Raw genomic sequence first — 23,231 nt, 5'->3', positions numbered from 1 at the left:
CTGAAGCAGTCAGGTTCCCATCTAATCTCTCTATCGAGGACAGGGCTGGGGGTGCCTCTGCGAACTGGGAAAAGGCATGTCTTAGCCCAGTTCACCCGGAGGCCCGAGACCTCCCCAAACTCCGTGAGCGCCGTCGCAGCTCCCTGCAGGGCAACAACCGGGTCTTCAAGGAAGAGCAACAGGTCATCGGCGTATAACGAAATGTAGTGCGGGCCCGACGGTGTCCAGAAGCCATCATAATGGGCCCCCGATCGGAGTAGCAGCGCGAGAGGCTCCACCGCCAGCGCGAAGAGAAGTGGGGATAACGAGCAGCCCTGTCTCGTGCCTCTCTCCACCGGGTATTGTGAGGAAATTAGCGGGCCTGCCCGAACCCTGGCCGATACAGAGGTATATAAGACAGTGGTCCATCTGATAAAACCCTCGCCGAGGCCGAACCGTCGTAACACAGTGTGCAGGTAGTCCCATTCCAGGCTATCAAATGCCTTCTCCAGATCTACCGATAGGACCACCGGGCACGGAGCGTCCACGAGCGGTTCTCCCAGCAAGCGGAACAACCTACGGATGTTCATGGCCGTGTTTCGCTTGGGGATGAACCCAGCCTGGTCTTCATGTACCAGGGAGCTCATATGGCCCAGCAGTCTCGAGGCCAAGATGCTGCTCAGAATTTTATAATCGACTGTCAGCATCGATAAGGGACGATAGGACGCCGGATCGGCTGAGTCCCGCCCCGGCTTGAGGAGGGGAACCAATAAGGCCTCGCGCATCGAGCCGGGGAGTCGTCCAAGCCTCTTCGCCTCTCTATATACGAGCACCAATCTTGGGGCTAGGAGATCTGCATAGGCTGCATAAAATTCTACAGGAAGGCCGTTTAGGCCTGGGGTCTTGTTCCGAGCCATCTTTTTAATGGCGCTGCGGATCTCCCCCAGCTCGATATCGGACCCTAGGGCATTCGCTACGTCAGGCTCCACCGTTGGGAGCTCCAGGGGCCGTAGATAATCCTCGAGAAGGTCGGGGTCTCTGGCAGAACGACTGCGATACAGATGGTCATAGTAGTGCCGGTAGCAGCTCAGAATCTCAGGCTGAGTGTGCACCACGGTCCCGTCCGCCATGCGCATAGACGTCGTCAGTGAGGTCTGACGCGTAGGGTTAGCCAGCCACGCCAGCAATGCGCTCGACCTATCCCCCTCTGCGAGGGACCGAACCGTATAGGCCTTGTAGTCGAAGCAGCGCAGCCGCTCGACCTCCGCCGCCACCGCTTCCTTCGCCTCCACCGTACTTCCCTGGAGTTCAGGGTGTCCGGGGCGGCGGAGTTCCAACTCACGGAGCCTCCGATCGGCAATATCTAAGTCATCGAGGATAACCCGCCTCATACCCACCTTCTTGGTGATGCAATAACCCCTCACTACCACCTTAAAAGCGTCCCATTCCAGCGCTCTCGAGCTCGCAGTGCCCCTGTTGGTCGCGAAGTACTCCGCGATCTTATCTCCTAAGTCCGCTTTGAATACAGTGTCCTCGAGGATCTCGGGACGTAACTTCCAGGTGGGCACCGCAGGCGCCCCAGGAAACCAACGGAAGGCCAGCAGGAGGGGGTTATGGTCCGAGATGGTCCTAGTCAAATACTCGGAACGGACCGCCGCGGAAACCAGTTCAGTCGAGCCAAGAAATCCGTCCAACCTAACGTGTAACTCGTGGAGGCCTGAAAAGTAGGAATAATCTCTAGTGTCGGGGTGTTGCGCCCTCCAAATATCCGTCAGACCCCAGCGCAACTGCCAGTCCCCACGACCTTTAGCCACACGGCGGACCGGAGAGTCCGGGAGGGGCGGATGCGAGCGGTCGGTCTCCACGTCCACTACCGAATTGAAATCCCCACCGAGCAGGAGGGGCCCAGTGAAAAAGTGGGCCAACGAGCCCGATAACCTGGAAAGGAAGGCAATCTGGTCCATGTTGGGTGCATACACACAGCAAACGTTCAGGTCCCTCCCCCCCAGAGTACCCGATATGGCCACGTAGCGCCCCTCTGGATCTACCACTGAGTTTGTGACCTGGAAGGGAACCCCAGCTCTAATCCAAATTAGTGCCCCCCTGGCATACGCGGAGTATGATGTGTAAAAGACCTGCCCCCTCCACCTACGCTGCAGCGCCGCCCCTTCCGCCTTGTTCAGATGGGTCTCCTGCAGCAGCGCCATTTGTACTCCCCTGCGCACTAAATAAGCGTGGACTTTGTGCCTCCTAGACATGGTGTGAAGCCCCCGTACGTTCCAAGTAATACATTTCACATTGGCAACATCAGCCATTGTCCCATATTGTTTGTGCAAAGTCTCTCCATCTGGGTCCCATCAAAAAACGGACAACAATCAACCCAGCACTGATGGCGGCCATTTTCCCCAACCAAAACTCAACAACTCTTATTCTAACGAAACCCCTGCCCACCCTCCCCAGAACAGGACCCAAATAGCACCATCCAGTTCCCATCCAAACCATGCCCTCAGAAATCCCCCTGTCCCCAACTAATCCTGCGGTCGCCACCGTAGGAAGGCCTTAAGGGCCAGGTGCGGGCTGGGCGGTGGCAGTGGGCCCTCGATGCCCTGGCTACCAGGACTAAAGCAAGCCCAAACAGTATTGGAAACCATCGGGGCAAGAGCAAGGCACCCCATCTCCCACTTCTCCGGAAAGCAAGATCAACCATCGGCTCCCGCCACCCCCGCTTCGGGCCCCCACCCAAAAGGATGCAGCTCACCCCGTCAGCCCTGTCCATCCAGAAGGTCCTCAACCGATTTCGGTGTGATCACCGGCGTGTGGACGCTGTCCGTCACCGAGTCCTCCGAGTCAGTCGGCACTCCCTCGTCACCAGGGCCCTCTTCTTCTTCAATGGTGTCGTCTCGTGAACCAGATAGTGCAGATAACACCTCCAACACTCCCCTCCGCTCCGTCGAAGTTTCCGCAGTTGAAGGTCCGCCCGACCGGCCACGGCGACTCCGTATCCTCTTAGACCGCCGTCGCTGTCCCGGCTCCACCGCTAGCTGAGATGCGGAGGTGAAACCATCTTTCCCAGCTCTATAAAGTTCAAGCCAGTTACAGGCATCTTCCGGGGTATCAAAGAATTGAGTCTTGTCATCGACAATGATGCGGAGCTTTGCCGGAAATAGGAGCGAGTATTGGATGCCCTCGCTCCGGAGCTCGCGCTTAACCGCCAAGAATGAAAACCGCCTGCGCTGGGTTTCATAGGTGTAATCTGGGAAGATGTTCACCTGGCTGTGTAGCGATCACCCTAACTGGCACCAGAAGGAATAAGTGCATATTCATCATGATTCCCAAATGGAGAAACTACAGGTACCAGAAGGCAAAGCGGCACCAAGAAACAGAGAAGTGGGCGGACACTATATAGGTTCCTCCCAATCGCTGGACCAGTGCTTGTCAATGTGGATCCAGAGCCTGTTCTGTTTTCTGTCCTGGGAATGCCTGTTTACTACTCGCCGTCATTGAGTACCGAGAGATTGGCGTTTTTGTGTTTCACCTCGCCGACCAAGAGCCAGCGCGGCCAGACTTCTTGGAGGGATCTTCGCCGACCAAGAGCCAGCGCGGTCAGATTCCGTGGAGTGCTCAGCGCCGATCCAGAGCCAGCGCGGTCAGAGCATTTGCACGCGCCTCACCGGGAACAAGCCTGAAAGATTCTCGTCATCTTGAAGTTGCTCAAGCCGTTTACTCAAACAGCAAGTATTACGGGGAGAGCGGGATTACCTCCTTAATACCTCGTGTTTGTCTGTTATGCTTTTGAACCCGTTTTGTCGCTTACACATTTAATTATACTACGTGCGTGGAGAATACTGTTTACCCTGCTACCTCCCGACGCACGTGTGAAGAGAAAGTTTGCTGTTGTGATTAACTCTTTGTCCACACGAAGTAGTGTGGTGATTATTAGACGTGCAGTTAACGTCTATTGGGAATTCAGCTACCTTACAGTAACTTATTCGAGGTGAATGCACACAGTGAGAAGTGACGTAACTTCTTGTACTGCTTTTGCAATTGTACTCGATTCTGATTTGCCTGGGATCTATACTGAAAGAAGAAGAATAGATCTTGTCCTGTCGAACCCTATGTCTACTGTGGTAGTGTTGATCTAAGAAATTCGAGGAACCATAGACGCCTTCTGCCCATTCACCTCGCAGCCTCCTTCCAGATTCCCTTAAACAGTGGTGATTTACCCAGTGTTGAGGATTTACGGGGAGAGGCTTTGAGGACTATCATCTTATCGTCTCCGCTGTTCTTTGGAGTAAGGTTAGTGGCGCATGCGTGTTCTTGCGCTGCTTGTAATCACAACAGATTGACAAGCCCAAGAATACTGTCCAGCCTAGACGATGGATACGAATGCGGTCCTTACTTCCTTACTGGAAAGTTTCTCAAACTTGCAGCAGGAAGTCCAGACCTCTCGAGCTGAGAATCAAGCTCTGTATAAGGAAGTGGCGGATTTGCGTAAAGACATGTCCGATCTGGCACAAAGAGAACCCGTTACTAAACCATTGTTGAGACCAGCCACTTTGCCCCCACCATCTTCCTTCCCGTCAGGGGGTTCCTTTACGGCTCCTTCCACCTCTACTGAGGCTACTCCTACCGTACACATTATTCAGAACCAGGGTATACCTCTAGCTCCGCCCGAAAGATTCTATGGAGACCCCAGAAAATTCGAAACGTTTTTGAACCAATGCCGTCTTCATTTTTTATGTAAACCCATGGTGTTTCAGGATGAGGCAGCCAAAACAGCGTTTATGATGTCATACATGGGAGGGAATGCCTCTAGTTGGACAATTCCTTTGCTGGAACGAGATGATCCTGTACTTCAGAATTTCTCTGACTTTTGTCTTGAACTACGGAAGTTGTTTGACAGAAAGTCTCATATGATGTCCCTGGACAGGGAATTAATGACTTTACGACAAGGGTCCCAAGACCTCTTGTCCTATATTACCACGTTTAATCGCCTTATAGTGGAAACGGATTGACCAGTTCAAAAAAGAATATCCTTGTTTTACCAGGGATTGAGGAGTGAACTGAAGGACATATTGGCACAAGTGTTGCAACTACCGTCCACCTGCGAGGAACTCATCGATTTGACGGTCCAACTTGATCATCGATTGTTGGAAAGGAGGGGGGATCGAGGTAGAGGTGACTACAGGTTCTCTTAACCCTTGGCCAGAAGTAGACAAGGGGGTGAAGAAAAGGCCAAGGTGTCAGATAGTCCCGAACCTATGCAGATCGGGGGAATCCGTGGTCCACTCACCAAAGAAGAGAAGGACAGGCGAAGAAGACTCAAATTGTGTCTATATTGCGGAAAAGGTGGGCACTTTGTAAATGAATGTCGAGCTAAATCTTACGTAACTGGGAAAAACCCTCCTCCCCGAGTACAGGCCACTTCAAGAATGGACGAGCCGACGGAAAACTAAAGGTCTCGGATCAGTTAGAGACCTCTGATTCGAGACACCCTTCTCCCATGGTCTCCCCCTTTGTAGCAAATACCCTTCATCCCGCGGTCGCCCATATGAATGTCAGCGTTACCTTATGGATGACAACGCAGGAGTCCTTACTAGTGGATGCTCTGCTGGATTCAGGAGCGACTGGCAATTATATCGATCGAGAGTATGCCCTGCGGATGGGCATACCATGTGAAAAGAAACAAAAACCTGAGACCGTCAAGGCAGTGGATGGAATGGTCCTTTCTTCAGGACCAGTCGTGTCTCATACCCTTCCTCTACGGATGGAATTTGGGAAGGAGCACAGCGAAAATATTCAGTTCGACCTCATAGACGCACCACAATTCCGTCTGATTCTGGGAATGCCCTGGCTCACCTTACACGATCCTGTGGTGAGCTGGTCCTCGAGAACAGTCAGTATGATGTCTGAGTATTGCAGAGAGCATTGTCGGTGTCAGGCTATCTATAGTTACACACCCGACCCATCACCTGCTACATACTTAGCAAATTCCTGTACCGGCGACCTGTTCTGTTGTGCCACGACATTGCCAGAAGAGTACATAAGAGTATAGTGCTCTGTTCGACAAACAAAAAGCCACCCAATTGCCTCCTCACCGGGCGTATGACTGCCGCGTGGACCTTGTTCCTGGAGCCGACATTCCCTGCAGTCGAGTGTATGCATTAACGGAGAAAGAGACACAGTATCTGAAGACCTACATCGAGGACAAACTGGCTACTGGCTTTATAAGACATTCCACCTCCCCTGCCTCGTCACCCATGTTCTTTATTCCAAAGAAGGACTGTGACGAATTGAGACCCTGTATTGACTACAGAGCCATAAATAAAGTGACGATCAAGAACCGATACCCTCTCCCCCTGATTCCAGTCTTAATGGATCAGTTAAAAGGCGCTCGATACTTCACCAAACTTGATCTCCGCGGAGCATACCATCTAGTACGCGTGAAACAGGGGGATGAGTGGAAAACCGCGTTCAGAACCAAATTTGGCCTCTATGAGTATCGGGTGATGCCTTTCGGTCTTTGCAACGCCCCCGCAGCCTTCCAGTACTTTATGGATGAGGTTTTAAGGGGGTGCTTGGAATCTTTTTGCATAGTGTACATTGACGATATTCTGGTGTATTCTGTAACTTATCCTGAACACATATCCCATGTAAAGACCGTATTGGACAGATTGCAACAGAATTCCCTATATGCTAAGTTGGAGAAATGTCTCTTTCATGTGCAAGAAGTGGCTTTTTTGGGGTATGTCATTAACGCACAAGGATTCAGGATGGACATGAAAAAAGTTGAAGCCATTTTGTCATGGAAAACGCCTAGAAACGTAAAATCAGTGCAAAGCTTCCTTGGCTTTGCCAACTACTATAGGAGATTTGTACAGGATTTCTCAAAGACCATACAACCTATCACGGCACTCTTGCGAAAGAATACTCCATTCATATGGGGAGATGAAGCAGAAAGCGCCTTTCGGCTTCTGAAACAGAAATTCACACAAGCGCCTGTTCTACGACATCCAGATCCCCATCTACCGTTCATTCTAGAAACCGATGCTTCACAGTACGCTCTTGGGGGAGTGTTGTCTCAAAGACACCCTTCTACAGGACAGCTACATCCCGTGGCGTATTACTCGAAGAAGCTCACACCCTGTGAAGTTAACTACACTATTACGGACAAAGAACTTCTTGCCATTAAAAGAGCATGTGAAGAGTGGAGACATTATCTTCTGGGGGCCTTGCATACAGTGGAAATAATTACAGACCATCGTAATTTGTTGTTTTTAAAGACAGCTAAAGCATTGACTCCTCGCCAGCTGAGGTGGACTCTCTTCTTTTCCGACTTCGATTTCGTGATTAAGTTCAGACCTGGAACACGAAACGGGAAGGCAGATGCCCTCTCGCGGCTTGGAGAAGAAGAGACTGCTACCCCCTCAGAACCACCATCCATCCTTAAGGAGACACACATTCAAGACGACATAATAGCCCTAATTACTTCCAAGGATTTTCTGGAGGATTGCAAAGTTGCCCTGTCTGTTCTTGATGTTGCTTCCTGGATACAAGAAGATCCAACACATCGCTGTGAGAAAGACCAGCTTGCATACCATTACCATGCATTGTACATACCCCAAAGTGGATTACAATTACAAGTATTACAATGGGCTCACGACTCAGTACTAGGCGGACACATGGGTATTCATAAAACCATTGCCACAGCGGAACGATCATTTTGGTGGCCTAGTCTTAGAGCCGACGTGAAAGAATATGTCAAGAACTGTGCTGTTTGCGCTCAAGGAAAGTCTAGTCATGTTAAACCTTCAGGTCTCTTACAACCATTGCCGATACCACCTAAACCCTGGCATACTGTGTCTATGGACTTTATTGTGGAAATGCCCCCTTGTGAAGGTCAAACCGTTATATTGGTGGTAGTTGACCACCTCACGAAAATGGGTCATTTTATATCTTTGCCTGGTCTACCCTCCTCAGTAGTATTGGCCAAGGTGTTCCTGCAGCATGTTGTGCGGATGCATGGCTTGCCGAGTGTGTTAATCACGGATCGTGGAACGCAATTCACTTCCCATTTTTGGAAAGCTCTCTGTTCATTGCTCCAAATCGATGCACGCCTCTCCTCTAGTTACCATCCGCAAACGGATGGAAAAACGGAAAGGCTAAACCAAACCCTTGAACAATACCTTCGTTGTTTCACATTGCAGAGCACAACTGACTGGACCACCCTTTTGTGGTTGGCGGAGTTCGCCTATAACAATGCGGAACACTCCACCTTGGGATGTTCCCCGTTCTTTTGTTTGTATGGTTTTCATCCTAACATGCTTCCCTTTGAGTGGCCGGCCACATCATTGGTTCCTACTGTTCAGGAACATCATGCTCATCTTCGGGCTGTCTTGATTGATGCCAGGCACTGCTTGAAGAATGCTCAAAAGGCCCAGAAGCGCTATGCAGACTCAAATCGTTCCTTGGAACCTGAGGATAAGGTTGGGGATAAAGTGTGGCTATCTACACGGAACCTGCATTTGAAAGGAATCAGTAAATTGAAGCCGAAGTTCATAGGGCCCTATGGTATCAGTGAAGTGATAAATCCTGTGGCCATGAAGCTTTCTCTTCCCATGTCATGGTCCATACATCCTGTGTTTCATGTGTCACTTCTTCGCCCTTGTCTGCCTGATGTTCGGGTGCCGGACCGCCCTCAACCTCTGGAGGTAGAGGGTCAGGAGGAGTACGAGGTTGCATCAATCCTAGACTCCCGGATGGTGCGAGGTAGAATCCAATACCTGGTTGATTGGAAGGGATTTGGCCCTGAGGACCGTACCTGGGAACCTGTTGCCAATCTTCATTGTCCTGACTTATTGGCCCTGTTTCATGAGAAATACCCTGGGAAACCTGGTCGTCCGCCGGGACGGCGGTCCTCGAGAGGGGGTACTGTAGCGATCACCCTAACTGGCACCAGAAGGAATAAGTGCATATTCATCATGATTCCCAAATGGAGAAACTACAGGTACCAGAAGGCAAAGCGGCACCAAGAAACAGAGAAGTGGGCGGACACTATATAGGTTCCTCCCAATCGCTGGACCAGTGCTTGTCAATGTGGATCCAGAGCCTGTTCTGTTTTCTGTCCTGGGAATGCCTGTTTACTACTCGCCGTCATTGAGTACCGAGAGATTGGCGTTTTTGTGTTTCACCTCGCCGACCAAGAGCCAGCGCGGCCAGACTTCTTGGAGGGATCTTCGCCGACCAAGAGCCAGCGCGGTCAGATTCCGTGGAGTGCTCAGCGCCGATCCAGAGCCAGCGCGGTCAGAGCATTTGCACGCGCCTCACCGGGAACAAGCCTGAAAGATTCTCGTCATCTTGAAGTTGCTCAAGCCGTTTACTCAAACAGCAAGTATTACGGGGAGAGCGGGATTACCTCCTTAATACCTCGTGTTTGTCTGTTATGCTTTTGAACCCGTTTTGTCGCTTACACATTTAATTATACTACGTGCGTGGAGAATACTGTTTACCCTGCTACCTCCCGACGCACGTGTGAAGAGAAAGTTTGCTGTTGTGATTAACTCTTTGTCCACACGAAGTAGTGTGGTGATTATTAGACGTGCAGTTAACGTCTATTGGGAATTCAGCTAAATTACAGTAACTTATTCGAGGTGAATGCACACAGTGAGAAGTGACGTAACTTCTTGTACTGCTTTTGCAATTGTACTCGATTCTGATTTGCCTGGGATCTATACTGAAAGAAGAAGAATAGATCTTGTCCTGTCGAACCCTATGTCTACTGTGGTAGTGTTGATCTAAGAAATTCGAGGAACCATAGACGCCTTCTGCCCATTCACCTCGCAGCCTCCTTCCAGATTCCCTTAAACAGTGGTGATTAACCCAGTGTTGAGGATTTACGGGGAGAGGCTTTGAGGACTATCATCTTATCGTCTCCGCTGTTCTTTGGAGTAAGGTTAGTGGCGCATGCGTGTTCTTGCGCTGCTTGTAATCACGACAGCTGTTCTCCACCTTAAAGGGGCCATTATGTCTGGCGGCATTGAGGATGAGGTCTCTGTCGCGAAAATGCAATAGGCGTGCCACCACCGGTCGAGGTGCACGGCCCTGTTGTGGTGGCCTCGCTGGGACTCTATGAGCTCGTTCAAGGGTGTAGAAGGAGGATAAGCCCTCCGGGGCCACCGTGTCTCGGAGCCAGGCTTCCAAGTAGGCCACCATGTCGCCATCCTCGATCTTCTCCGGCAGGCCTACCACTCGGATGTTGTTGCGCCTGTTACGGCCTTCCGCATCTTCCGCTCGTTGTAACAGGGCAGAGATCCGGGACAGGGCATCTTTCATTGTCGCGGCCAAGGTTCGTTGCGCCGGCTCCAAGGTTTTCACCGAGCCTTCCACGTCCTTGACCCTGTCCGAAAGCTTGCCGTGATCCGCTCTAAGGAGGCCCAGGCTCGTCGCCACCTGGGCAATGTCCTGCTGAAGGGCCGAGCGTGTGGTCGCGATAGCCTCTAGGACGCGGTCAAACTGTTGCTGCAATGGTGCTCCATCAGTACTCCCCGGGTCTCCACGGTCCTCTTTGTCCGGGGCCTCCGAGTCAGAGGCGGCTGGGGTGGTCCCCTTGGCCCCCCTTGGTTTCCCCATGTCGCGGGAAGCACACAGTGCGGACCCAGGCAAAGGTGCCACCGAGTGCAGGCGTCGGCTGTGACTCTCCCGATTGCTGGCCCTCGGGCTGAGGGCTGGCGATCTTCTTCTCCAGGGCCTGTAGGACCTCCACAGTTTCGGCTCGCGCCACCACCGCGTCGTCGGAGAGCACTGAGGAGGAGGCGGAGACACTCGGCGCCAGGCCGGGCAGGCCCGTCTGGCTAACGAGGACCCGGAGCGAGGGTCCCGGGCACCACCAGAGACTCCGAGGCGCCAAGGGGTTGTGCTTCCCATGAGATTGGGTCGATCGAGGAGATGCAGCCAAGTGCTGTATAGGGGGTCGGCGCCACCGTCAGGGCCTCCAGGCGTCCGTGTGCCGAGGTCTACTATGGCGGGGGCATCCGACCATCCAGGCGCAATCTCCAATGCCAGAGTCCCATCAGTTCAAAGTCCAGTTCCTCACGTCCCGGGAAGTCAAAGGAGTGGAGGGCGCGCCGCAACCAGCGATATTCCTCCAGTCTAATGGTCCCATCCGAGGGGACAAAGGGGTCCGGGCGCCATGTTGGGTCGCTCTCCTCGGGACCACAAACTTCGATGTTCCGGCGGATCACCACTCGTCCGGGTTGCGCGAGGTGCCTCCGCAGGTTCCAGTCGGGCCGATCAACAGTTTGCGGGGGCTAGGGTGCCCCGCGGCCTCCGATTTACAGGATAATCCCGGGCTCAGTCCCGGAGCCGAGCTCTCAGGCGACCATCGCCATCGGCGCCCAAGCCACGCCGCCCATGCTATGCACTCATGAGGCTTCTGAGGAAAATTATCATCCTTCTTCCTTTCGAAGCCAGAAGGATCCTAGTGCAGGCGTTGATCTTATCACGCCTAGATTATTCCAATGCATTATATCTAGGTCCCCCCCCAAGGGACAATTAAGATACTGCAGACTGTTCAGAATTGCGCAGCGCGCATGTTGCTGAACGTCCCGCGAAGGACATCTGCCAAACCCGCACTTCGCCAGCTGCACTGGCTTCCAGTGCAGCAGAGGATCGAATTTAAAACCCTGGTCACGGTCCATAAAGTAATTCACAAAACAGCACCCTTACTGATACAATCACTATTCTGCCCGTACCTTCCTAGTCGGGAATTAAGATACTCTAACAAAAACCTCCTGACAATTCCAAAAATTAGGAAAGTGCGTATGGGTGGCCGACGCTTCTCCCTACATGCCTCAAGACTTTGGAACAATCTTCCACTCTATATCAGAATGGAAAGCAACCTTTTTAGCTTCAGCAAGTCGTTGAAAACTCTGCTGTTCGTCTGAATCTGGTGAATGAACGTTGTCTAAAGCGCTGGGATGCGTTCGGGTAGCCATGCGCGATACAAATACGTAATCATTCATTCATTCACCCTCCAACTCCACCTCCACCTCCAACTCCTCCAACTCCATCTCCACCTCCAACTCCACCAACTCCAACTCCACCGTTCAACTCCACCCTCCAACTCCGCCTTCCAACTCCGCCCTCCAAATCCGCCCTCCAACTCCACCCTCCAACTCGAACTCCATCCAACTCCAACCTCCACCTCCACCCTCCAACTCCACCCTCCAACTCCACCTCCACCCTCCACCTCCACCCTCCAACTCCAACTCCACCCTCCAACTCCACCCTCCAACTCCACCCTCCAACTCCAACTCCACCCTCCAACTCCACCCTCAAACTCCACCCTCCAACTCCACCCTCAAACTCCACCCTCCAACTTCACCCTCCAACTCCACCCTCCAACTTCACCCTCCAACTCCACCCTCCAACTCCACCTCCACCCTCTAACTCCACCTCCACCCTCCAACTCCACCTCCAACTCCTGCAACTCCACCCTCCAACTCCACCCTCCAACTCCACCCTCCAACTCCACCTCCAACTCCTCCGACTCCACCCTCCAACTCCACCCTCCAACCTCACCTCCACCTTCCAACTCCACCTCCACCCTCCAACTCCACCCTCCAACTCCACCCTCCAACTCCACCTCCACCCTCCAACTCCACCCTCCAACTCCACCCTCCAACTCCACCCTCCAACTCCACCTCCACCCTCCAACTCCACCCTCCAACTCCACCCTCCACCTCCACCCTCCACCTCCACCCTCCAACTCCACCTCCACCCTCCAACTCCAACTCCACCCTCCAACTCCACCCTCCAACTCCACCCTCAAACTCCACCCTCCAACTTCACACTCCACCTCCACCCTCCACCTCCACCCTCCAACTCCATCCTCCAACTCCACCCTCCAACTCCACCCTCCAACTCCACCTCCAACTCCTCCGACTCCACCCTCCAACTCCACCCTCCAACCTCACCTCCACCTTCCAACTCCACCTCCACCCTCCAACTCCACCCTCCAACTCCACCTCCACCCTCCAACTCCACCTCCACCCTCCAACTCCAACTCCACCCTCCAACTCCACCCTCCAACTCCACCTCCACCCTCCAACTCCTCCAACTCCACTCTCCAACTCCACCCTCCACCTCCACCCTCCAACTCCACCTCCACCCTCCAACTCCACCTCCACCCTCCAACTCCACCTCCACCCTCCAACTCCACCTCCATCCTCCACCTCCACCCTCCAACTCCACCTCCACCCTCCAACTCCAACTCCACCCTCCAACTCCACCCTCCAATTCCACCCTCCAACTCCACCCTCCATCACTCAGGGACACCATCACATCACTCGGGGACACCACCACATCACTCGGGGCACCACCACATCACTCGAGAACACCACCACATCACTTGAGAACACCACCACATCACTCTGGGACACCACCACATCACACAGCCCAACCACATCATCACTCAGCACCACAACAGCACTGTCCTTGCTTGCTACCAGCAAGCATTGCCATACCCAATAGGACTCGCATTAGGAAAGTGTAAGCTATTGGCTTTGTGAATAACAATGCTATTAATTTATATATTTTCAAAGCCAACACATATTAAAAAAATGTGTTATTTACAATACCAATAGCTCACACTTTCCTAATGCGAGACCTATTGCATTGCAAATGCTTGTTTTTTAATGTACTTATTTTTGCGGAAATCGCACCTGACTAAGTCAGTCAAAAGAGTGACCATGTTTGATCTGTCTTTATCTACATTATTGTAGGTTTATATTTTTGCGTAAACACTCTCCAGCTGTATGTCTGGATGACTTTTACCTTTTCCACGTTACACCTATGTAGGTAAATCATTTTTCACCTTCTTGGTCATTGTTTAAGGCTGACGCTTGTCTGGATAGGTATTGCACAGTAGTGGTATTTTTGCACTAACTTTTTTTTCTGCACTATAACAGGGAGAATGATGCCATTATCAATAGAGAGGAACTATCTGCCTTCCTGCTCAGACACATGGGTAAGAATGCTGTTTACTTATTTCATTTTGTAACACTTCGGTATGGACCAGTTCATAGAAGTATTTCCCTCCATGACATGGGTTTCTTAGAGAAGCTGCAAGTGAAATTCACGTGAGCCTGAAATTGTTTGGTATGGTGGCACACAGCAGAAATAGTGAAAAGGAGAAACCAGCTATTAAATGTGTGGCTGTGCTGCAGGAAAAGATTCTGTGATTTTGTCAAACATTGCTTGCAGTTCTTCTGCAATACATTGATTCATTCAAATCCATTTCCCAGTTCAGTGTCATTTCATAAAAGGACTTTTATGTTTGTTATGCAGTCACGACTGATGTAAACAAGCTTCCTATGGCTTCTAAGTAAGCTGAGGTGAAGCTTCAGACCATGTGGAGTCAGTGTGTCGAGCAGATACAAGAGGAGTAGACTTCACCGTCTCGCTGACCTTTTCCGCTACCAAGTGGTATTCGAATTCCATGGGGGCAAAGTTCATTTTGCTTCGAATATGTTGGAAAATGTTTTGTGCATTGCATGATGAGTCAGGTCAGTGCGAAGATTTAAAATGCTAGAGAAGATCTTGAAGAGGTGGGAAAAGAATGTCCCAAAAGTGGACTTTTCTAATATAAGTGTGAGACGTATGCACAAATTGCTAGCAGAGAGCTGCTTTAGTACACAAGCAACAGGTTAAATGTGGCAAGGTTCTGTACTTTTTAAATGCTCTAAAGTGCTGCAGGCTAAAAAACTGCTTTGGAGGGCTAGAGATGGAAGCACTTAGCCCTTTTGATTCCAGAGTTCTGTGTCTTTACACCGAGTATTTTCATTTCTCTTAGATGTCACTTTGAATAAGATCTTGTGGGTTCCTAGTGTGTATTAGTCAAAATGCAGGTACTCTGGGGCAAGATGTTCGTGGATTTCACAGTGACTCTTTGCTTCACATGGAGCCTGTGTAAATGGAGTGCTGTGTTTCAGAGAGGCAATCAGATTGGGAAATTCAAAAAATGGGTCTTCCTTCATGTTTCTGAATGATTTGTAGCTAATTAAACCATACACATATTATTGGGATCTTGCAAGCTTTTAGTGCATCATAATTGTCTTAATAACAACATATTGGTTTGTCATGCGTATTTCTATATTAGCTATTGATAGAAATAGTAGTTTCTTGTGAAAGGAGCCACTGCTTATTGAAAACTTCACTTGAAGAAATACTACTAGGCCCATGATACTATATCAGTTAGAGTGGAAATTCCACCCAGAACATTTTGGGCAATGAACGAAACACATTGAAATATCCCAGAACGATCCAGTGCCTTCTGTTCCCTTTCTCCAGCTTTAACAGTTGAGATCTAATATTTGGTAGCCACCATCTTTGTAACTCCTTGCTGTTCTGTGATACATTTTAAGGGGAAGAGAGGCACATGAAGTAACTAAATAACACGTGCCTCTCATCCACTTGAAGTGTCACAGAATGATACAGGGATTATGTATTGTGGGTTTTTCGGTGCCCTAAATAATTTATTGGGTGGGATTTCTTTTGTATGCAGGTGTACACTACTGACTTGGTGACGCACATTATTTATTGAGCTGTCCATTCTGCACCTCAGCCAGGCTGATACGCTTTTTAGCTTAAAACTGGCTGGAGCAGGAGTTATGTGTTTGTAGGTGTAACTATGTTACGAGAGACCTGGGTAATGGTATCACTGTATGCAGTGCTTAATTTGTAAAAAAAAAAAAAAAAGAAGTGCAGGTGCTGGAAATGTTGCCAAGGAGGCCACAGCTCACTTCTTCCTCCTGTGAGCCCCACTTTCAACACTCTCACTGCCTCTGTCTCTATCTTCTAACCTTGATCTGTTGTCTGTCCCCTACGGCTTTACTCTAAGAGTCTATCCTCTCACCTCTCTAATTGTTTTCTATCATCTTTGTCATGCCTGGTGTGTTACTTTATTCCCTGCATTTCTGATTTGCCCTCTATTCATTCTACCCCTGCCCTTTTTCCTCTTCACTTTTATCCATGCTCTGCTCTCTCACCCCTCGATCTTGGCTCTTTACGATCACTCTTCTAGCAGTGATTAGCTGTGCTTCCGTTTTATCATTTGTCTGCTTTTTTCCCCTGTGCTGTCCTCTACATCCTTTCATTCCATCTTCTCTCTTCTTAATGCTCTCTTCTTCACATCATGGCTGCTTTCTCTTTGTATCTGATTTGCTCTCCTTTTCTTCTACTTAGCTCTGTCTTATCTCTGTCCTCTCCTGTTGTTTCTTTCTCCTCTTTAATCCTGCTCTCTCTCTCATCTATAACACTGCTCCTGCCTGTGACCCCTGTCGTCAGCCTGCCATGTCCCTGCTATTTTGAACTGTTGTCTTTCCCAAAGAAGAGGAAGATGACATGTGTTTTACTTTCTTACCTACACAGAGTGCAAAAACAACATGTACACCAAATGAAAATGCCTTTTTTGCATATATTAATCAGTGCAGTATAACTGGGTTATTTGCAGAACAGGTAGCTGCTCGAGCACAGCAGGTGATGTCACTACTAGTGCTGCCTGTGACCCATGTCGTCAGCCTGTACATGTCCCTGCTATTTTGAGCAGCAACATGCAGGCGACGTGGGCCTTTTGCATTTTAGCATTCAGATGTGTGTCTTACTAGGCCCAAAACGAAGGCAAAAGTTAAGGGGCCATTAGCCCTCCTTATGTTCCAGTATGATGCTGGTTAGGAGTTATCTGAGCCTCACACATAAATGCCAATGCAATGGAGGGAAAAAACATGACCACAGCTTGGTAACACTTCATCATTTCACAGGCATACTTAAGAGAAACTGCGGTTTGGAGGCAAGTTTTTGACTTTGCTCAATGCCTGCCTATGAGATATACACACACTGCAAGAATGTCAGACGTATCGGTCTGTACAAGTATTTTTATATTTGTTTTATAGCACTACATAGCCCAGTGCGGGGTGTCTAAGCACTTTTACATCATATAAACACATTATACACTGATAATAAGTCATACAAGTGTATAATCCATGAAAAGGAAATGTTACAAAAGGCAATAGAGATTATATGGTTTAATAGTCAGGTATAGTCCTTCATAGCTCACTTCGCTATTTTAGAAGGATTGCAATTTATGGACTGCAAGTAACAAAGGATCTCTGAGTTAAAAGCAGTAACCCACTCAACTATCTAAATTAAATACAAATCTGCCAACTGCATTTTACACAAAGTGCTTTGCAGGAGATACATTAAACATCTAAGCTACTTTGAGTCGAAACTGTGACTAGACAAACGCATATCTCTCCAACACATGCATTAACCACCAGAGTTATCTTACCGTTATTATTATTCCCTGACAATTACTTGGCACACAAGGAACCCTTAACTCCTTAAGATATTTTAAATTGCAGCCTTTGCAACCAATTAAGCTGGAACATATTCACTGACACATTTCTTCTTGTTGCCAGTTTCTTTGTGGCAGAGTTAAAAAAAAATTATAAGTCGAGACCTAGATTTACATACAGTTTGTGATGGGGTTGCGTCACTTTTTTTGTTAATGTCCGTTGCAAATCTATTTTTGCATTTACAAAGCCACGCAAATTCCTACTTTGCATGGCTTTGTAATTAAGAGTAATGCCTCACAGCATATAGTACAGCCTTGCTTCACCTCGCGTCAGGTAGGCATTACATGGTTGGTGCATGGGCGTTCCAGTGCATCTACCTATGTATATTGATGCAAACCCATATTTAGAAAAACCTGTAAACATGGGTTTGCGCCAAAATTGTGCACCTACCTGAGGCTGACATAATGAGTATATCTTTGTTTCTCATCGTTATTTCCTACAGAGGAAATGGCCTCAATGGTTAGCAGGGAAATCAAGTAAGGGGCTAAATCTCATAATGTGTTCAAATATGTTCCTGATAGACCTGCTAAAAATATATGTAAGGTCTTAAGATCGCATGTCACTGCTTGTGAGCTCATGGATTGTGATACCACTTCTTGTGATGCCAAGTGCGATGTCACGCCCAGTGATGTCAAATGCCATAATGTCACTTGCATACTGCCTAACTTGTCTAGTTCCCCCACTTCTTTTTTTAGGACTTGTGCCCTCTTGAACAGGATATAGCTCCCAAGGGTGCCAATCATAAAAACATTCTAGGCCTCTTTTTACCTTTTCACCCAGTTGAGTCTTATTGAGAGCCCCAAAATAGCATGTTCTCTTATAGCATAATATTTCATGCATTTTTACTGGCTTTCTGATGGGAACAGTCTTGAACAAAATGTGAGTTGCAGTCTGATTTTTATGTTTACCCCTGTTGCTAGATAATTGAGCGTGAACAATTGGTAATGCGAAGTAGCCCCATCACAAGATGCTAGAATGGATATAAAGTGTATTAGTCAGTTAGAAATTAATATGTTTGAGGTCGTTTTTGAAAAACATTTTCATTGGTATGGAAATATCTCAAGTCTGCCTCCCATACATGTTTTCTCTGTCTTAAAACTGTGAGGATAAAGGAGAAAAATGCATTTGTAAGATTATTCCTCTTTTTTCCCAGCCACTTCAGGCTGGAGGGGGAATTGGGAGACCTGCACCATTTAAGTCTGACGAGGTGATTAAGGAGAATGGATGACACCTTCGTTGGGACATCCCTGGACGGAATTTTCATTGCCACCTGCCTTTTACCTCCATCTTTCATATACAGTGTACCACTCTAGATGTAACATTGGACAGAGCCCTGCTGAAAGATTGCCTCCAAGTGGTTTGACTATGTTTGAGGGTATTCTTATAAACCTTAAGAAGTTTGAGGGTTTGAACTCATGCACAGAACCTGCCTCTCATTGTCAAAGAACAGGATAAAAAAATCTAATGTTCAGAGTGGAAATGCACTTCCTACAAGTGTGGTGCACAGCCAGGAGAACAAATTAAAAAAAGGTATTCTAGAACTGCAGTAATTGTTGGTAGGAGTTGGTCGGCAGCCTCCTTAAAGACAAACTGCCCCATTTACAGTGTCGTGGTAGCTGTGGCAGAACGTTTTGGTTACAATGACAACAAGGTAAGGTGGAGAGGAAACTTGTGTGAAAACCTCTGAACCAGTGCAACGGAAATACTGTCATGTTTACTAATGCCGCCAAAATATTGGCCAGTTGTACCACTACTGTCAGAATTGCTGGTAGATTACATTTTAAACTAGTGTCTGTTGCCCTATCATACTTCTTCTCTGTGTTGCTCTCTGATGCTACTATTCTTACAATACCTTCACTGATATTTGTCCTATTATGTATAGTCTAATATTGAAAAACATGAAAAGTGTCCTACGCTTGATCAGCACACCATTTTTGGATTAATAAAGATGTTAACACGACTTTTTAATAAACTCTTTTGCAGATGGAAAGATAGTTTTACCAAGCAACCTCCTGAACTTGACTTTCTATGGCAGAACATGCAATTTAATGTTGACCAGAGTGATGGGCACAGACGGTGTCGTATTGGAAAGGCCCTGCTATGATGAAGTCAGTGAAACACAAGAGATGGACCAAGAAAAGGCTGAGATGGAGATCAGCTCCATTGACCTGTCCTTAGAGATGAGCCAACTAGAGCTGGATGACAGCCGGAAGATGGGATCCACCAGCACTCCTTGCAAGTCCATGGAGCATAGCTTCTCTGATGCTGCAGGTGCCACAGTGACCCTGGAGGAGGACAGCAAGGGAGAGACCAGTGCTGGGGATGCTAATCAAAGTGGCAACTCTACGCATAGTAAAGAGCGTGAGAAGCAAGCCACTGTTGAAGACAAGTTACTGCATCCTGGAAAAACTGGCACAAAATGTAGAACTGATGCTTTCTACAGCATCTCTTTACTTACTCGTGTAAGATTCACCGGAGGAAAGAGCCGGGAAATGGAGGAACAGGAGGAGAGCTGCAAAGTCACTTATGATATGATTGGAGGCTTGACCAGTCAGCTGGAGGCCATCAGAGAAACCATTGAGCTGCCTTTGAAACAACCAGAACTGTTTAAGAGCTTTGGTAAGCTATGCATTAGTGTTTTTGTTTGTAGTCAAAATAGCTGTTTCTTCTAGCTAATTAACAAAATAATTACCTTGTTTCGCTAACTGACTTTGAGTTCCCTGTTCTTCAAGGCAGCTAAATGCTTTTAATTATCAGTGGGCAATTCCGAGAGGCTCTAAAAGATTAAGGGCCAGATGTAGGACGCGCAAAATAGCTCTTCGCAAATTGCAAGTCTTTTGTGACTTGCAATTTGCGAAGTGCTAATATGCATGTACAACAGTGTTATTACACTGTTTTGCGATTCCCAATGGGGTTTCAAATAGAGAGGCTCATGAATATTAATGAGCCTCTCGCAATTTGCGACCCCATTGGGAATGCCTGGCCCTCCCAGGTATGGTGGCCTGCTGGGCTCAGCAGACCACTGTGTCTGGGACTGCTTTTAAATAAAGCAGTTTTTTTTCAAATGCTGCCTGTTTTCCTTAAAGGAACGGGATGCATTTTAAAACAAAAAAAAAGTTGTTTTATTTTGTAATGGGACCACTGCCTGCCCTTAAAAAATGTTTTTCCCTGCGTTTTGCGACCGCATTTCCACCCTCTTGAAGAGGGTGCTATTATGCAAGAGTTTTTCGCACGCAAATGCGGCCGCAAAACCTCTGTACATGGGGTTGTGCTCGCTATTAGGAAGGGAACACCCCACCCCCTTCTTAATAGTGCCTCTCAATACCAAAATAGCGAGTCACAAATAAAGTACGACTTGCTATTTTGGTATTGTACATAAACTTAATGGTTTTTGCATGCTCAAACGGATCGCAAACCCATTTGCGCATGTAAAAACCGTCGTACGTCTGGCCCTAAACCTCCAAGTCTGGTCTATGTGTTTTGAAAATCTGGTGTAATGAAAATCAAAAGTTAAATCATTTGAAAGGGGAGAAGGTCAGCGCTGAAGCAGTGAAGTTAAAATAGTTCTGTATAGTTCTAGCTCACAAATGTAACAGACTTATTGGTCAAACATAAACAGAGGCCTGATCTTTTGAGCACAGTAATCTGTTTCTATAACGTTTTTGCACCTTTTTCAATGTTTTTAAGTTTATTAATTTGTTTTTAATAGATGACTATGCTACACACCAAGACATCCTCATGTGGTACGCCTTCTTTCTTCTTTGACTCCTGTATTATATGTGCTTGACTCTTCTTGTTTGTTGAATTTTTGACACCCTATTGCAGTCTGATTTTTCTCCCACTGCAATCAAAATGCTTTACCTACCTTTTTAGATCTCGCCTAGACAAAAAGCATGCACGGTTTCTTCAAGACCTTTTGTTTTCTAACTCTGCTTGGAGGCTGCCCATAACTTACCATAGGTTGGCTTCATTACCACTCTAATTTAATTTCTTCTTATTGATCAACGGCCGTAGGCTCCCTTCTTCTTTGTGTATTTTCCCTCCCCATGAGCATGGACGGGTTACTTTTGTCCTTCCACCGCTCTTTTTTTAGGTGCTACTTTTTACTTCATGTTTAAGCACTCTATCAGAGTGCATCTTTTTAAGCTTGCTTCTCCCCCCTCCGTGTTCCTTCTGGCCTCCCTGGTCCATGCTGCTTGCCGTCATCTGCCCTCCTCTCAACACTCTGTTGTTTTATGGATTGCCCCAGCAGCCCTCCTTTCCTTGTTATTATTGCTGCTTGCCCCGAGATGTCTGTGTTTCTACTTGAATATCCACACACCTTCTCTCCCACGTCCATTTTACTACTTGCCCCACAATCTCTCTTTTGTGTTGATCCTTGACCCTACAGCCAACACAACAAAAACAGTTCTGTTTTTTTTATTTATTTATAGAGTTTTATATAGCTCGGACTTGACCCTTGGGTATCAGAGCGCTTAACAGTTACATTTGGAACATTTGTGATACAATGCGAATAGCTATATATAGTTCCTGTACATGATTTTCTTATCAGTTTCAATAAAAGTTGTAGCATTACTGTATATACAATTCCTGTACATGACACGATTCACTTATCAATTTCAACAAAAACCAGCAGCATTACTATATATATTATTCCTGTAAATGTCATTCCGATCGGTTTTAGCAAAAGTAACATTGTTTCTGTGCACATGATTCTGATGTGCTTTCACTGGGATCCACTACAGGACCGGTTCGTGATCGACGTTTGCTATTAGTCTTAATGCTAAAGAAACGTCTAGCCTTATGGAAGGAACTTGCTCATTAGGAAGCTCTTCGCTTCCTTTTTGAATGTTGCTATGTTTGGAATTTTTCTAATTTTTGGAGGGAGTGAGTTCCAGATTCTGGGGGCTGCTCCGGAGAATGCTCTGTCATATGTTTTCTTCTTCCGAAAGATGGGTGGTTTCAGCAGCAGTTCTCTGGCGCTCTATGATGTTGTCAATGTTAGCGGCGTCATAGGGCTTGTTTTTCCCACACCCACTGTTATCTATGTTGTATTCCCCGCGCTCTCCCTTTCTAACTCCCACTCCCATGATAACAATTCAAATAAAAAAAGAACCCAGGTTGCGTTATAGCCCTTTTTTTTGTACGACTGTACGTCATGGCTAAATATTCACAAAAACTTAGGTGATGCCTGTTTGCTTTGCTCATTGTTTTTTGTATATAACTGTATTGGCATTTAAGAACCACATACAGTCATTTTTAGGCCTCGCTGAGCAAACGCGCATGCGTTGCTCTGCGAGAATTAAGTAAGGGAGACCTAAAAATGCTCCCAAAGTCTGCAGGCGGATCTGGCACAGTACATGTGTGCCGGGTGCGCACACCATTTGTCCGTCTGCAGCCTTTCGGAGGACTTTCGCAGCCGCTTTGATGTTATCAGTGAGCCGCACGGCCACTGAGAACATCAAAGCAGCCGCGAAAGTGCATTCCTAAGCCTGCCACACTTGCTGTTTCAATGGCTCGCCCCTTCTCATCACCAGGCATTTCTTTAGCATCGATCCCCACACCAAGCTCAGTTATTTTTAGCCTTTTGGATCCACACAAATTCTTCATTAAATAGCTGCGCCTCAGCTAACATTTTAAAACCGTGAGAACTTGCCTTTGATATAGTAGATGTAGAGCAACGTTATTTTTTTTAATTAGCACTTTTTTTTATAGCCCTTTACATAAACAGATTTACAATACACGAGAACAGATGATGCACACAAGGCGAATGAGGCGACAGCCAGGGATGCATGCAGTAGAGGGATGGGGGTGAAGAACGTCTTCGAAGCTGCTCGCAAG

General features: G+C 47.9%; 1 protein-coding gene across 1 annotated transcript in view; it reads left to right on the top strand.

Annotated features, from left to right (window-relative positions):
• AFG2A (AAA ATPase AFG2A) overlaps window positions 1-23,231 on the top strand; it is a 1,627,379-nt gene that overhangs the window by 131,054 nt on the left and 1,473,094 nt on the right. The window contains exons 4-5 of the mRNA XM_086962189.1: window positions 13,947-14,005; window positions 19,374-20,009. Coding sequence (XP_086818315.1) covers window positions 13,947-14,005; window positions 19,374-20,009 — 695 coding nt within the window. The remainder of the gene's footprint in view (window positions 1-13,946; window positions 14,006-19,373; window positions 20,010-23,231) is intronic.

Source organism: Lissotriton vulgaris, chromosome 3_1, assembly GCF_964263255.1.
Source record: "Lissotriton vulgaris chromosome 3_1, aLisVul1.2, whole genome shotgun sequence".
NCBI lineage: Eukaryota > Metazoa > Chordata > Amphibia > Caudata > Salamandridae > Lissotriton > Lissotriton vulgaris.
Note: the sequence above shows the minus strand (reverse complement) of the source record. Positions and strands in the feature narration are given on the sequence as shown.